Source organism: Triturus cristatus, chromosome 12 (assembly GCF_964204655.1).
Source record: "Triturus cristatus chromosome 12, aTriCri1.1, whole genome shotgun sequence".
Taxonomy (NCBI): domain Eukaryota; kingdom Metazoa; phylum Chordata; class Amphibia; order Caudata; family Salamandridae; genus Triturus; species Triturus cristatus.
This window is the reverse complement of record NC_140595.1, coordinates 111911417-111925532: the sequence shown is the minus strand read 5'-3', so window position 1 is coordinate 111925532 and position 14116 is coordinate 111911417. Positions and strand designations below refer to the sequence as shown.

General features: G+C 49.3%; 1 protein-coding gene across 4 annotated transcripts in view; it reads right to left on the bottom strand.

The window, feature by feature from the left end:
* The window catches only part of CRTC2 (CREB regulated transcription coactivator 2), a 181057-nt gene that overhangs the window by 90974 nt on the left and 75967 nt on the right, over nucleotides 1–14116 (bottom strand). For all 4 annotated transcript variants that reach the window (XM_085637957.1, XM_085637955.1, XM_085637956.1 and 1 more), the window contains 2 exons: nucleotides 13178–13227; nucleotides 11817–12061 (listed from right to left, as the gene is read on the bottom strand). In XM_085637957.1, coding sequence (XP_085494083.1) covers nucleotides 11817–12061; nucleotides 13178–13227 — 295 coding nt within the window. The remainder of the gene's footprint in view (nucleotides 1–11816; nucleotides 12062–13177; nucleotides 13228–14116) is intronic.

Below are 14116 nucleotides of genomic sequence, written 5' to 3'. Positions count from 1 at the left end.
CAGTTTGGCCGGCAAACACAAGAGGAATAGGAGGTGTGCCCACCTCTGCCAACTCCAACCCTAAGGTGAGGGAGGCGAGGTGAAGCGCGTCTTTCAGTCCCCGCTATCTTGAAGATGGTGAGACCCCTCCAATTAGGCCTAGGTCTATGCTTCCCTCCCACCGGACAGTGGCATAATAAAGGGTGTAATCACCCCAAGTAAGGTGCCCATTGACCCTACCTATTAATCCCCTAAAACTCCCCTAAATCTAGTATTTAGATGGCTCCGCCAAACCTGGAAACTAGATCTGCAACGTGTTACGGAGAAAGAAGATGACCCTGAAGAGAAGATGGAAGACGACGACTGCCTTGGCCCCAGCCCTACCGGCATGTCTCCAGCTTCGACGAACCTGTGACCTGTCTTGCAGCCAGTGACCTCTGAAACCCCTGGGAGGACTGCTGCCTTCAACAAAGACTCCAATCTCCAGTGGACACCAGACCTGTCCATAAGAAAACAATAGCAACAACTCCGGATCTAGGCGGATCTGCAAATTGTGTCCACTCTGTACCCAACGCCCAAATCTGAGTAGTCCAACTGCCCAGTGAAGTCTCCCCAGCATCCTGGACTGTGAATCCAGCGTTGGTTGACCTCTCCTGACCCCCACGACGGCACCTGCAGAGTGAATATGAAGGCCCCCCCACTGCGACCGGCAAGAAGATTTCCGATGTCTAAAAGCACCCCTGCAACTGCAGCCCCGAGCTTTGGTGAGCCTGACCAGTGGTGCACTTGTGATCCCCCAAACACCTCAACTTACGTGTGCTGTCGCTGGTGTTCTGTATGGACTATCCAGTTCGACGCCTGCAGCCTGTTTCCAAAAAGAAGAAACTCCACAGGTCTGCATTAGGTGCCCAACGCTGTGTTTGCACCCTGCACCCGGCCACCCCTGTGCCGCTGGTGGTGTATGTATGGTGCTACTTTTGTGCCCCCCTCCGTGCTGGTGCTAACACCCAAAGCTTGGCCCTTGCAACCGTTCCACTTACATACAAGCAGCATAGCTCCAAGGACGCCCAGTCTTGATTGAAACACATTGGTCCGAACTCTGAGTTTGACCTTTGTACCCGGCTGCCCCTGTGCCGCTGGTATGCAGTGTTGGTACTTACCTACTTCCTTGCCCACTGCTGGCCTTTGGTCCCAAACACAGAACTGTAAGTTGCGTACTTACCTGGTTAACAGCAAAACTGTTTTCCCCATAGGCAACTGTGCTGAAAATATTTTAAGTCTGTATTTTTCTCAAAGTATTTTTATTTAAAAACGTACTTTCCTTTTTACGAAGATCTAGGTCTTAAAATAAAGTACTACGGTTAAGTTTCTAAAATTGCTTATGGATCTCCTTCTTGAGTTGTGTGCCCATTAAACTGTGGTGCAATGTCTTACACTCCTCTGTGTTAGGCCTAAGGCTGCTCGCCCACACTAACACTAATAGAGCACTTTAGGTTTTACATCGAGCCATGTACACGTTTAGGGAACCCCAAGACTCTGTGCATGGTATTACCACCTAGTGGAAATATATAGAAAGTCAGGCTTCCTACAGTCACTGTGCAATACTATTCACTATAAGTAAGTTAATATCCTAGGTCAGTTCCCTAATGGGTGTTCTACTTTGTTATACCAAGCTGTTGGTCTCCTGGAACATTAATGGTCTAATTGAAGATTCCTCTCCAACTCAATTTTTTTTTTTTTTTTTTTTTTTTTTAAAAACCTTTATTTGTGCAGAGTAAAAGAACAAATACGGGCCTACAACCATCAGGCCGGACACAATACGGTTGAGCACAGAGGCAAACAATACATTCCCTGTGCGGCAAGGTCAAGATTAGCAACGATTCAGGATTCATACACTGGAGGGATCCTTGACACCGGGGGAAGGAGAAGTGAAGGTTAATTTTAAGGTTTTCAAAAAAAAAAAAAAGAATTTTATCGAGAATAAAGTCAGTAAAGGATAGAAACAAGGAGATTCGAGTCCGCAAGTCGGCTTCATACACTGGAGAGCAGCAGCATCATTAAAACAGCCATAGAAAATCTCATACAGTAAGGCGATGCAATTAGATAACAGGATCATCACAGTAGTAAATACGCACCCCCTAAAAGCCGCCCCCACTCAATCCACCCCACACCCGGACCCCGAATCGAAACAAGTATAGCGCAGAGACATGAAAGAAAGAGGCCCATAGAACTAAGAAGAAACAGTAAATTACCCCCCCACCCTACACCAATGCGGAGGCTATGGCCTACCCCCCCCCCAGCATAGTGCCTGTCGCCCAATGAACCCGAAATATAGACGAGAGAGAAAGTAGGAATAGAGTAAAGAAACTAAGAGAAGAAAGAAGAAAGGAGGCGGGGAGGAGCCCACATATCCTCAGGAGCGCCCGACACCACCGGCCAACCAAGCCTCCACACACTGAAACCCCACTACACCCGAAGGCGGTCGTGGGAAGATAGCATGTAACACCACGGAAATGAAGGCAGACAGATCGCGACGAGTGCGCACAACATAAGTAGACAATTCCAGTCCCAGTCCAGCCCGGCCGTGAAGCCATGATGATAGAAAGTAATCTAGCCCTGGCCCGATCGCGGGCGTACGATTAGACCCGCCCCCTCTTGAATGCCCCCCATCCCGAACAGACAAAGACAATATGGCCACTTGGGAGAAGATGGAGAAGTAGAGTCACAAAATGGCCGCCGATCATCTATGGAGGTCCCCTTGCACACCATATAAAATCCAGACCTGGCTTGTAAAGTACATGAGTTCCACATAAAAGGAGTCATAGGCCACCGTGAACGGTTCCTCGAGGTCGCCAGGTGTAGTTCAGCCGGAAACTCCTGCGGGCACGGTGAGGCAGGCAACAACAAAGCAGGCAGCAATGACCGGGGAAACAAAGTATCTGCCGTTGAGCAGGAGAGCGATTGATCCCGAGCGCCGGGAAAGCCAAATGCAGACACCAGTGTAGCACCATTATACCCAGTCGTTGCTTCCCCGCAGGAGGGCCACAGCACTGGCAGACTCACGTCTTGTTGATCACAAACGGGGCGCTCACGGCCCGCAGCAGACAGTGTAGAGTCGAACCGCTCACTCAGCGTTTGCAAGCCGACACACAATTGCAGACGAAAGTCCCGCAGGGCAGCCAGAACGGAGCCGTATGTCAGCGGAGACTGCGTCCCCCCAACGGCAGCAATCCGGGACGGCACTGGGGAGCTGGAGTCTGGTAGAGGGAGGGCGAAGCGGGCAGCGGGCGAGACCGGAGCATCACCCCCCAGCAGCGAGCAGTCAATCAGCGCCATGTTTTACCGTTGAACGGTACCGTGGCCAGGGGGGGGGATCGTGACAAGGAGGCAATTCCCAACAGGTCTGCGCCGCAACAGGTGAAAGCCAGCAGTCTCTTCCCCTCCCTCGGGCGCTCTTTGCAGCCGACTAGACCATAGAAGAAGGGGGTCTGCAGCCTTCCACGGCGTGGTCCACAGAGCGGGGTAGGAGACCCGCCACACCGGGGCTTACCCTCTGGCTCCAGCCCGTCAGATGCAGGGTACAGGAGGTGTCCGGGCTCCTCTCTCCCGGCTCTTCTGGCGACCGTACGTGGCGTGAGGCGGGATCGGGACCTCGGGCTCAGATTTGCACCAGCGGGTCCGGTGACTGCGATGCTTCCAGGGGGCCGGCCGAGGCCACAGTAGAGCAAGGGTCCAGGGCGGGGAACAAAGGCACCAAAAACTCCGGCATCCGGGCGGGCTAAGACTTCGGGAAAGCGGCGGCGCAGTCAGCGCGTCGTCGCACGCGTTGCACCTCGAAAATCGGCAAGGATAGGAATCAGGATGATAGTCCGAGGCCAAGGGCCGACGGAGCCGGGCGCTCAAGCGACTGCTCCGGTCGCCATCTTGGCTCCTCCCCCCTCCAACTCAATTTTTAACAAACAGAAATCATTTTATATTTATAGAATAAACTTGCCAAAGTAGTGCTCTGCTGCTAAATAACAGTTAGAGTAAGAATGTCATAAAAGCTGGCCACTCACCTTCTCAAGGACTCCTCACAAAACAATCAACTCTGAAATATGAGTTTTGGAGCAGCTACGAAAGGGTATACTTTGTGCCTCTGGCGCTCAGAGCGAGTCTTTAACTAAACAAATAGCTGGTACGTTGCTACGATGCTTTTGCTATACATATGCTTCAATGCACAGTCCTTGGCTCTATTCAATTTGTTATAAGCAAATAAACAGAAGTGTAAGAAACCATTACAATACCAAGGATGGCAATCAGTAGGCAACCTGTGAGACCGGTGTAAAAACCGAAGCAGCTGGGTAGTTTCAAGAGCACACAAAGGATGATCATTTATCTGGAGATTTATTCCCGTTTACTTCTCAGAGATAAAATCTTCTAATTGAGCAGACAAACAAGTTACTTACCTTCGGTAACGCTTTTTCTGGTGGATACAGTATCTGCCTCTGGATTCCTCACCTTGTGAATATCACCTGCGCCAGCAACATTCGGAAACTTTTGTAGCTCTCCACGCCGACGAGGACGTCACAGAAGCATGGCTCCGCTCGCGGCTCGACTGATGTCACTGGATCCATAAGAAGACCTCGTCGGTGTGATGACGTCAGTTCCACCCTTTTTTCTGTGCCTTCGAGGCACACGCACGGACTGACAGCAATATATATATATACAGTATACACAGTACATAATACACAAAATAACACACACAATGTGAAGAGAATACAGGAAGGCAAAAGAAATAGCACTCTTCCTTTGACGGAAATAAATTAATTTTGAAACATCATAACTATTGTAGGTATACAAGGGCGGACAACGGGGAGGCGGGTGGGTCAGTGAGGAATTCACTGGCAGATACTGTATCCACCAGAAAAAGCATTATCGAAGGTAAGTAACTTGTTCTTCTGATGGATACATCGGCCAGTGGATTCCTCACCTTGTGAAAATATTCCCACAGCAGTCCCACTCCCCGAGGAGGGTGCCTACCCTTCTATACCAGAAAGTCCTGAAGGATGGAATGAGCAAAGTGTCCGTCCCTCCTCACCTCGGAATCCAAGCAGTAATGCTTTGCGAAAGTGTGGAGGGAGGCCCAAGTTGCCGCCCTACAAATGTCCTCCACAGGAACACCTCTAGACAAGGCAGATGTAGAAGACTTTGCCCTGGTAGAATGAGCCCTTATACCCTCTGGAGGTTCCTTACCGGCCAAGGAGTAACAAATCTTGATGCACAAGATACTCCATCTGGAAAGGATGCGCTTGTGCACCTCTCTGCCTTTCCTGCAGCCAACAAAGCCCACGAAGAGCTGGTCGTCCACTCGAAAGTCCTTAGCCCTATCGATGTAAAAGCTCACCGCCCTCTTAGGGTCCAAGCGGTGAAGTCGCTCCTCCTCCTTGGAAGGGTGAGGGGGAGGATAGAAGGTAGGGAGGGTAATGGACTGCCCCAGATGGAAAGGAGTTACCACCTTAGGCAGAAAAGCAGCCCTGGTCCTGAGAACCATTCTTTCAGCATGAATGGTCAAGAACGGGGGTTTAGAACTCAGAGCTTGAAGCTCACTTACCCTCCTTGCCGAGGTAATGGCAATGAGAAAGACCGTTTTAAAAGACAACAGCCTTATGGGACACTTGTGCAAGGGCTCGAAAGGAGAACCCATCAGGTAAGTGAAGACAAGATTTAAGTCCCATTGAGGCACAATAAAAGGAGTAGGAGGAAACTTATTGGTAAGGCCCTTAAGAAATCGTAATACAATAGGTGACTTAAACAAAGACGGCTGATCCGGCAAGCAAAGGAAAGCCAACAAAGCCGATAAATATCCCTTTGCAGTAGCTACAGCAAAGCCTTGCTGAGCAAGAGAGAGCAAACTGAAGGATGTTGGATAAACGAGCCCTCAATGGGTCAATATTCTTCTCCCTGCACCAAAGAACAAATTTAGACCACCTATAAGAATAGATAGATTTAGTGGAATGACGTCTGGCAGACAATATTACATCTACCACATCAGGCGGGAGAGAAAAATAATTTAGGTTGCCCCACTCAATCTCCAGGCATGAAGGTGTAAGCTCTGGAGGTGGGGGTGTAGAACCTGCCCCTCCGACTGCGAGAGGAGGTCTGCCCTCAGAGGGAGACGGAGTGGAGGGCACGAGGAGAGGTGGAGAAGATCTGTATACCACACCCTTCTTGGCCAATCCGGGACGATCAATATGACTGGGCCCGGTCTTGGCGAATCTTCCTCAGAACCAGAGGAATCAAGGGTATGGGAGGAAACGCGTAAAGGAGATGTGAGTCCCATCTCAACTGAAACGCATCGCCCAACGCTCCCTGCATCGGATACTGGAGACTGCAGAATGACGGGCAGTGAGCATTCTCGTGAGTGGCAAACAGGTCCCCCCGAGGAGTTCCCCACGTCCGAAAGACGTGACGATCCACCTCCGGATGGAGCTTTCACTCGTGGTCGACAGAGAACTGCCGACTGAGACTGTCTGCACGCACGTTCAGGAACTCCGGCCAGATGATTTGCCATGAGACAAATCTGATGATCCTGAGCCCAGGACCAGAGACGCAGAGCCTCTCTGCAGAGACAATGCAACCCCACACCTCCCTGCTTGCTGACATACTACATCGCGGTAGTGTTGTCCGTCAGGGCTTGAACCGACTGACCGCATAGGGAAGGTAGGAAGGCCTTGAGTGCCAAACGTATCGTCCGCAACTCCAAAAGGTTGATGTGAAGCAACCTTTCCTCTGGAGACAAAAGACCCTTGATCTCCAGATCCCCCAGATGCGCACCCCACCCTAAAGTGGATGCATCCGTTATCACTGTGGCCACCGATGGAGGCAGATGGAAGGGCTTTCCTTGAGACAGATTGCCCTCCACATTCCACCAAGACAGATCCGCTGCAGCTTCTCTGGAGATGCTCACAGACTCCCTGAGATCTCCTTTGTGTTGATACCACTGCCTGCGGAGGCACCACTGGAGGGCCCTCTTCTGCCAGCGTGCATGGTTGACGAACAGAATGCAGGAAGCAAACAGACCGAGCAGACGAAGGACCTTCAGGACTGGAACGACCGCTCCATTGTAAAACAAGGGAATAATTTCCTGTATGTCGAGAATCCTTTGTGGAGGTGGAAATGCTCGACACACAGTAGTGTCCAGTACCGCCCCTATGAACAGGTTGTGCTGAGAGGGCACCAGGTGAGATTTGGGCACGTTTATTGAGAAACCCAATTTGTACAAAAGCTGGGTTGTAACTTGCAGATGATGAAGCACCTTCTCTGGTGACTCTACTTTGATCAGCAAGTCGTCCAGATAGGGAAAAACTGGAATCCCCAACTTTCTGAGATGGGCTGCCACCACTGCCATCACCTTGGTGAAGACTCGAGGTGCAGTAGTAAGACCAAACGGAAGGACCGCAAACTGATAATGTTGCGACCGTACCGTAAAACGGAGATACTTCCTGTGCGACTTCAGGATGGGGTTGTGGGAATACGCATCCTGCAGTCGATCGACACCATCCAGTCCTCCTGTTGCAGCGCTTGAAGAACCTGCGCAAGGGTGACCATCTTGAACTTCTCTTGCTTCAGAAAAAGGTTCAAGATCCTGAGGTCCAGAATTGGACGTAGCCTGCCATCCTTTTTCGGAATCAGGAAATACCAGGAGTAGCATCCCTGACCCCTCTCCTGCTCCGGAACCACCTCTATCGCACCTTTCTTTAATAACAAAAGGACTTCCTCCTGCAGGAGAAGAAGGTGGACCTCCGATCAAGTACCTTGACAAGGAGGGTAATTCGGAGGGAATTCCCGAAAGGGAAGGGTGTACCCATTTTCTACAAGATCTAGAACCCAGAGGTCTGAAGTGATCGATTCCCAATCTTGTAGAAAATGGGTAAGCCGGCCCCCCACAGGACCAACATGATCCAGAATGGTGGATCTAGGGCTGCTTTGCAGTGGTGGGAGGGATGGTGGGAGGGATGGAGGGATGGAGGAAGAGGAGGAGGAGAGCTGCCGACCTCGAGCACGACCTCCGATTCTGCCCCTGTAGTTCTTATACAGGGTGTTCTTTTCCTGTTGTTGCTGCTGGGGCTGGGGCTGTCTGTAGGTCCGAAAGGACGACCTTCCAAAGCCTATGTACCTCCTAAAAGAACCTCTAGGTTGCGACTGCAAACCCAGAGATTTGGTTGTGGCTTTACTTTCCTTAAATCTCTCTAGTGCAGCATCAGCCTTTTTTCCAAAAAGCCCAGAACCGTCAAAAGGCAGGTCCAGAAGCGTTGCCTGCACATCAGGGGAGAACTCAGATGATTTCAGCCACGCACTCCTCCTTGTGGCAACAGACTAGCCCTTAATTCTGGCAACAGAGTCCGCAGTATCCAGGCCACTCTGGATAACCCGGCGTGCAGCCGCCTGAGTGTCTGACAGCACCTCATTAAAGTTCTGTCTGTCCTCCTCTGATAACTTAGGAGCCAGTTGTTTAGCGGAGTCCATGAGAGCATGGATATAACCTCCCAAAAGACAGGTGGCATTTGTCGATTTTAAGGCCATACTGGCCGAGGAGGAGACTTTCTTGGCTGATTGGTCAAGTTTTTTTTAGCATCCCTGTCACTAGGGACCTGAGGAAAGGCACCTGAAGACCTCTTAGAGCAAGCAGCCTGAACCACCAGACTTTCCGGACAAGGATGAGAAGTAAGAAAGTCTGGATCACCTGGAGCCGCCCTGTACCTTCTAGCCACAGTTTTAGAGACTGCAGGAGCTTAAAAGGGCTTTCGCCATACCTCCAAGACTGGTTCAGTGATGGCCTCATTAAATGGTAGTAAGGGCTCTGTCACAGTGGAGGGAGAATGTAAAACCTGAGTAAGGATGTTTAGCTTGAATTCAGCAGTTGGTAGCTGTAGATCCAAAAGCTCCGCTGCTTTTCTAATAACCGTGTGGTAGGGGGCCACATCTTTAGAGGGAGTATCAGCTGGAGGAGTAATCTCCCACTCTGGTGATAAATCCAGGCCACTAGCCTCTTTCAACTCTTCAAACAAATCATCAGACTCCATGAGATCACCCTCTTCCATCTCCTCAACCTGGTACCTTTGCTCTTCCAGGACTCTTTGAGCTTCTCGCCTGGACCTAATCCTCATGACCAGCGTAGGTGGCGCCGCAACCGACTCCGACGGCACCGGAGCCGGCGTCGAACACGGATCCGGAGGAGCAGCCGGAGTCGAACGAGGTCGAGCTGGAACCGGTGAAGATGGAAGCAGCGTCAATGTCCTTGGCGCCGGGAAATGCCAAGACGGCGTCACCGGGAAAAAAGGCATAAATGGAGCCTGAGCGTAGGCTTGAGGAACCCCCAAATTGAAAGCCATTGGCCCATGGGACCCGAAGGTGCTCCAGAGAGGTACAGCGCTCTAGTGAAGACTCCATACATCGCATTCAAATAATGCGATGGATCTTGACCAGGGCCTGGAAAGGGGGGGATATAGCTCAGACTGAGGCATAACCGGACTCGGGCCGATCTGCGCCGACGGTGGAGTCAGCGGAGTCGAAGGCTCAGCAGGAGCCGGATCTTCTTCAACTGGAGCCGGAGAATAAACTGGCGTCGGAGATGGAGCCGGAGAATGCTCCGGTGAAGCCGCAGGCAAGGTGTCAAGAATTCCTGTCATACAAGGGAAACACGCCCTTATGTAAACAGGAGAGCTGTTACATAACTCAAGGAAAACACGCCCTTATGTAAACAGGAGAGCTGTTACATAACTCAAGGGAAACACGCCCTTATGTAAACAGGAGAGCTGTTACATAACTCAAGGGAAACACGCCCTTATGTAAACAGGAGAGCTGTTACATAACTCAAGGAAACACGCCCTTATGTAAACAGGAGAGCTGTTACATAACTCAAGGAAAACACGCCCTATAAAGGGAGGAACCGGGAGGTACAACGCTGTCGGATATTGTGTTCACACCGACGTACCTGCTTCGTGAAGAGCAGTGTTCCGGAGTGGTGCTCCAGTAAGGCAAGAACGGAGGTAGGTCGAGTCGTTACTCCCTGGGCCGTGTCTTGCCCCATCGTCACCTGTGAAGGACCCGGAAGCTCTACCGGTCAACCATTGAGCTTCGCTTTTTGACTCGGCTGAGTCCAAGCGCAGTGGCGCTTTTGCTGGTTGGAGTCGTAACTCCCAGCCCGACCAGAGACACAGGGACTGCCAGCTGTAACGCACACCAGGAGGTGTTTGCCGCGTTACAGACTCGGAAGTCCACAGGATCGATCGAGCGGCTGCTCTCGGTTCAGTCTTCTTGCTTGTGATTGGGGTATCGGTGACGCATCACCAGGAGGTGACTCCGCGTCCCGGTGCAGTCTGAGGAAGAGGTTGAGCGGCTGCTCCCTTCAGGTAGAGACCCCGGCTGGGTGTTTCCCTGACTCCTCGATTCTCCCCAACACTCTTCGTGCCCCTCACAGCCTACCGATTGGCATTGTCGGCCATTTCATTTCTGCCCTCTGTTGGCATACGCCGGGACCGGCGTATATGCAGAGGACGATTAGGACCATCCGTGCTGTGGGCTGGTAACGTACTTAGCCTGGAGGATTCCAGTGACTATAACTTGTTTATTCTTTGTATTATATTTGCCTTCATTAAAACAACTAACCCTTCACTAGTGGTTGCGTCCTCATTGTCGTGTCTGTTAAACGATCCTGAGACGTTCAGGGCGTTACACAAGGTCAGGCCAACAGGAGAGGCAGGAACAGAGACAGGAGAAGGAAACACAAAGTCCTTACGACGTCGAGTTGGCGAACTCTATCTCGGAGCCGCTTCTTTATCCGAACGGTGTCGAGAACCATGCCTCTTCTTTTTGTGCTTCTTGGACTTCGAAGCATGCCCAGATGTCGACGCCGACCTCGCTCTGGATCGTCTTCGACCTCTCTTCTCTTTTTTCATTGTAGCAATAAACAACTTGGCTTCTCTTTCTTTTAAAGCTTTAGTACTCATCTTTCGACAGCAAGAGCATCCCTCGACATCGTGATCCGACGACAGGCACCAGACACAGTCCTCGTGCGGATCCGTGATGGACATGTGCTGCACGGCTTGAAACCGGACTTCTTTGTCGACATCTTTAACAGGAAGCAAGAAGAAAGAGAGACACCATCAGAAAAACAAAGTAACTAGACAAAGCTACGGAGAGTCCCAGAAACCGTTAGCGTTGAAGGCGCGGAAAAAAGGGAACTGACGTCATCACGCCGACGAGGTCTTCTTATAGATCCAGTGACGTCAGCGGAGCCGCGAGCGGAGCCATGCTTCTGTGACGTCGTCCTAGTCGGCGTGGAGAGCTACATAAGTTTCTGAATGTTGCTGGCGCAGGGGATATTCACAAGGTGAGGAATCCACTGGCAGATGTATCCATCAGAATTTTATATTCAAGCAATAAAAAACATTAACATGCCAGAATAAGAGCGTTTTAGGTTGGATAACATTCTTTAAAGTAAACAAGAGAATATCAGTTCTTTTTAACCTTCCAATGTTCAAGGCACCATGCAGCTTGAAAGTAATGTACCTGACAGCAGACATCTTCCAGAGAATAAAACTTTGACTTATGGGGAAAAGAGAAGGGTCAATTAATAAAATGTGTGACTATTTTACTGTGATGTCAAATTTACAAGAGCTTGAGTAGATCTAGGGGAGCACTAAAACATAAGTCCTACTGCAACAACTGGGGTTCTACGAATGTCCATTGCCATAACGTCACTCTCCCTTTACCACTTCTGTACCTATTCAGGGCTACCAGATTGGAAGAAGGGCAGTAAACAAAGGCTCTGAGAGCACATCCAAATGTCTTACCTGAAGCATTATACGCAGCGCTGAGCCCAAGGCGGTTGTCGATGTCTAGGTTTGTCATGGTGCTAGTGAGGTTGGAAGTGCTGCTCCCCCCGCTGAGACTAGAAAAGGCAGACTCATCGGGATCTAGCGGGGTAGGCAGTGGTGAAGGGAAGTGCAAATTGGTCAAGTCTGGAAGAGAGCCACCAGTGTTCAGAAGCGAGGGCATCACCGACATGCTGGAAGGCTGGTCCATGGACGGATAAATACTGTGGGGGAGTAGAATATCAGTTTAAAACTGCTGTCTCACATCTCTTCTCAAATTCTGATGCCTTCATGTCTTTTAGCAACGAAGGACACACACAAACACTCAGTGGGGCAGACTCTTATGTCTTTGTCCTCTTATTAAGGTGCTGAACCGACATTAACAAATACACATCTAACCTCAAAGAAAAAGAAGAAATTCTATCAAAATTAGACATTTATTCAAGGACGGGTTACAACAGTGACCTAAATTAGATTTGTAGGAGGTTTGTTGCTATTTCAAGAAGAGCAATCACTACCTACAATAGCCAACTGGACACTGGGACATAAAGGGAATGGATGCAGCCTGTAAGTGACCTTAAGTGGAACTCCGCAGATGCCCCAAACCAGGAGTGAGCTGTTAAACGGCTCTTGGGGTTTTTACTCAACATGAATTTGCTTTCTAGCACTTAAAGACCTGCATTTACAATTAAAGAAAAACACAGCTGAATTAAAGTCATGCAAGTTAAAACCTAGGACTAGAAGAACACTGCCTGCCATAATGACAGTCTCTCAGTTCTACCTTCTTCCTACGGAAACAACATACTGTAAGAAAGCAGACGTACATAATGTTTATGCCTGTAGCGTGCCATGAATGCAAGTGAGATAAGGGATGGGGCTGTAATGGATTATTGGAGCAAGAGATAATAGACAAGGGAAAGGAGTGGCTGGAGAAGGAGGAGTGCATTTTTGGTAGAAAAGTTCTGTTATAGACTTTCATGTACTGAACACAATATGAAGCTTTTTAGAGACAATGTGTCTCAATTCGTAAAGCACAACGTTTTATGGATACAGACACCTTACAAGAGGACAGCTTAAGTATGCACTGGTTACCAATCCAAATGAGTAGCACGCGCTGGAAACAGTCCTCCAGATAAGTAAGGCCTTTGCATGATCTGTGGTGTTGCAAGGAAGGAAAGGCTTGCGGGGGATGGGGGCGGGGGGGAGGGGAGCATAGAACATTGCAGGGATGATCGAAGGAATATGCATGAGCAACTGGATACAAGCTTGCAAACTGACAGCCACTATTCACATGCTCCAATGGGCCTCCACGATTGGCACATTTGTCTTAAAACACTTACTTGATACCAGGAACTTCACAGGACCTGGGCCTTGCGGACCCTGCTGGCAACTAAAAAACAAAAGAATAAGGTTGTTATAAATGAATCTTTCTGTGCCTAGCAAATTACTAAAAGGATGTCAACTTCCTGAAATCAAACTGCAAAATAATGTCTTGCTGACATGTGGCTGCAGGAGGGTTTGAGACTCGTGGCAACTGCTGATGTAAACACTAGAGATCGAAGATGGTGGAAGTAGTGGAGTATGTAAAAAGTGGTTCTCCTACCACATCTTCAACGCACATCAATACGCTGTATATCATCCATAAATACTCTCTTGTAAATCTTCCTGTATGGCACAACTGTTTACTTCAGTAATTATAATCCTCTTGTCACATGGCCTTGTTGGCACTTCTATGCACATAATAAATGATTAACTCTTCCAGAATCCTAAAGTAGCAATACTTTTTATCAGCAACTACTACCCTCTATCACAGATTTCGGAGAGAAACATTTCTCATTAGCAAATCACCACACTATCTGACTGACAATTGGCACTTGTGCTCAAAACAGAAATGATAATCGCTGATATGATCCATTCCAGTCACTACTGTCAAATGAGTAATCATGATCTACTTTAACGACTTTCTGTAGTATATATCAGAAAACACCATTCTGTCACTATTGCTCGGAGTTTCTGCTGTTTATTTAAAAGGGATGTAGTAAGCCTGTGTGTGAAAGAGGTCATGGGATGAACATGCAGAGATACTCCTCCCTGTAAATAACTTCTTAATTGGTGCTCTCTGGAAAGCAGTTTTGGTGAGGATATTGCCTTGATTTAGAGAGCTAGGTCTCAGGCAACACGTTTTATTGCCCTATTTTAAACCCGGACAACAATATTCCAACTTTTAGCAGCAGAGCAAGAACGACGCATCTTAATCTACCATCCTAGGCACAGTAGAC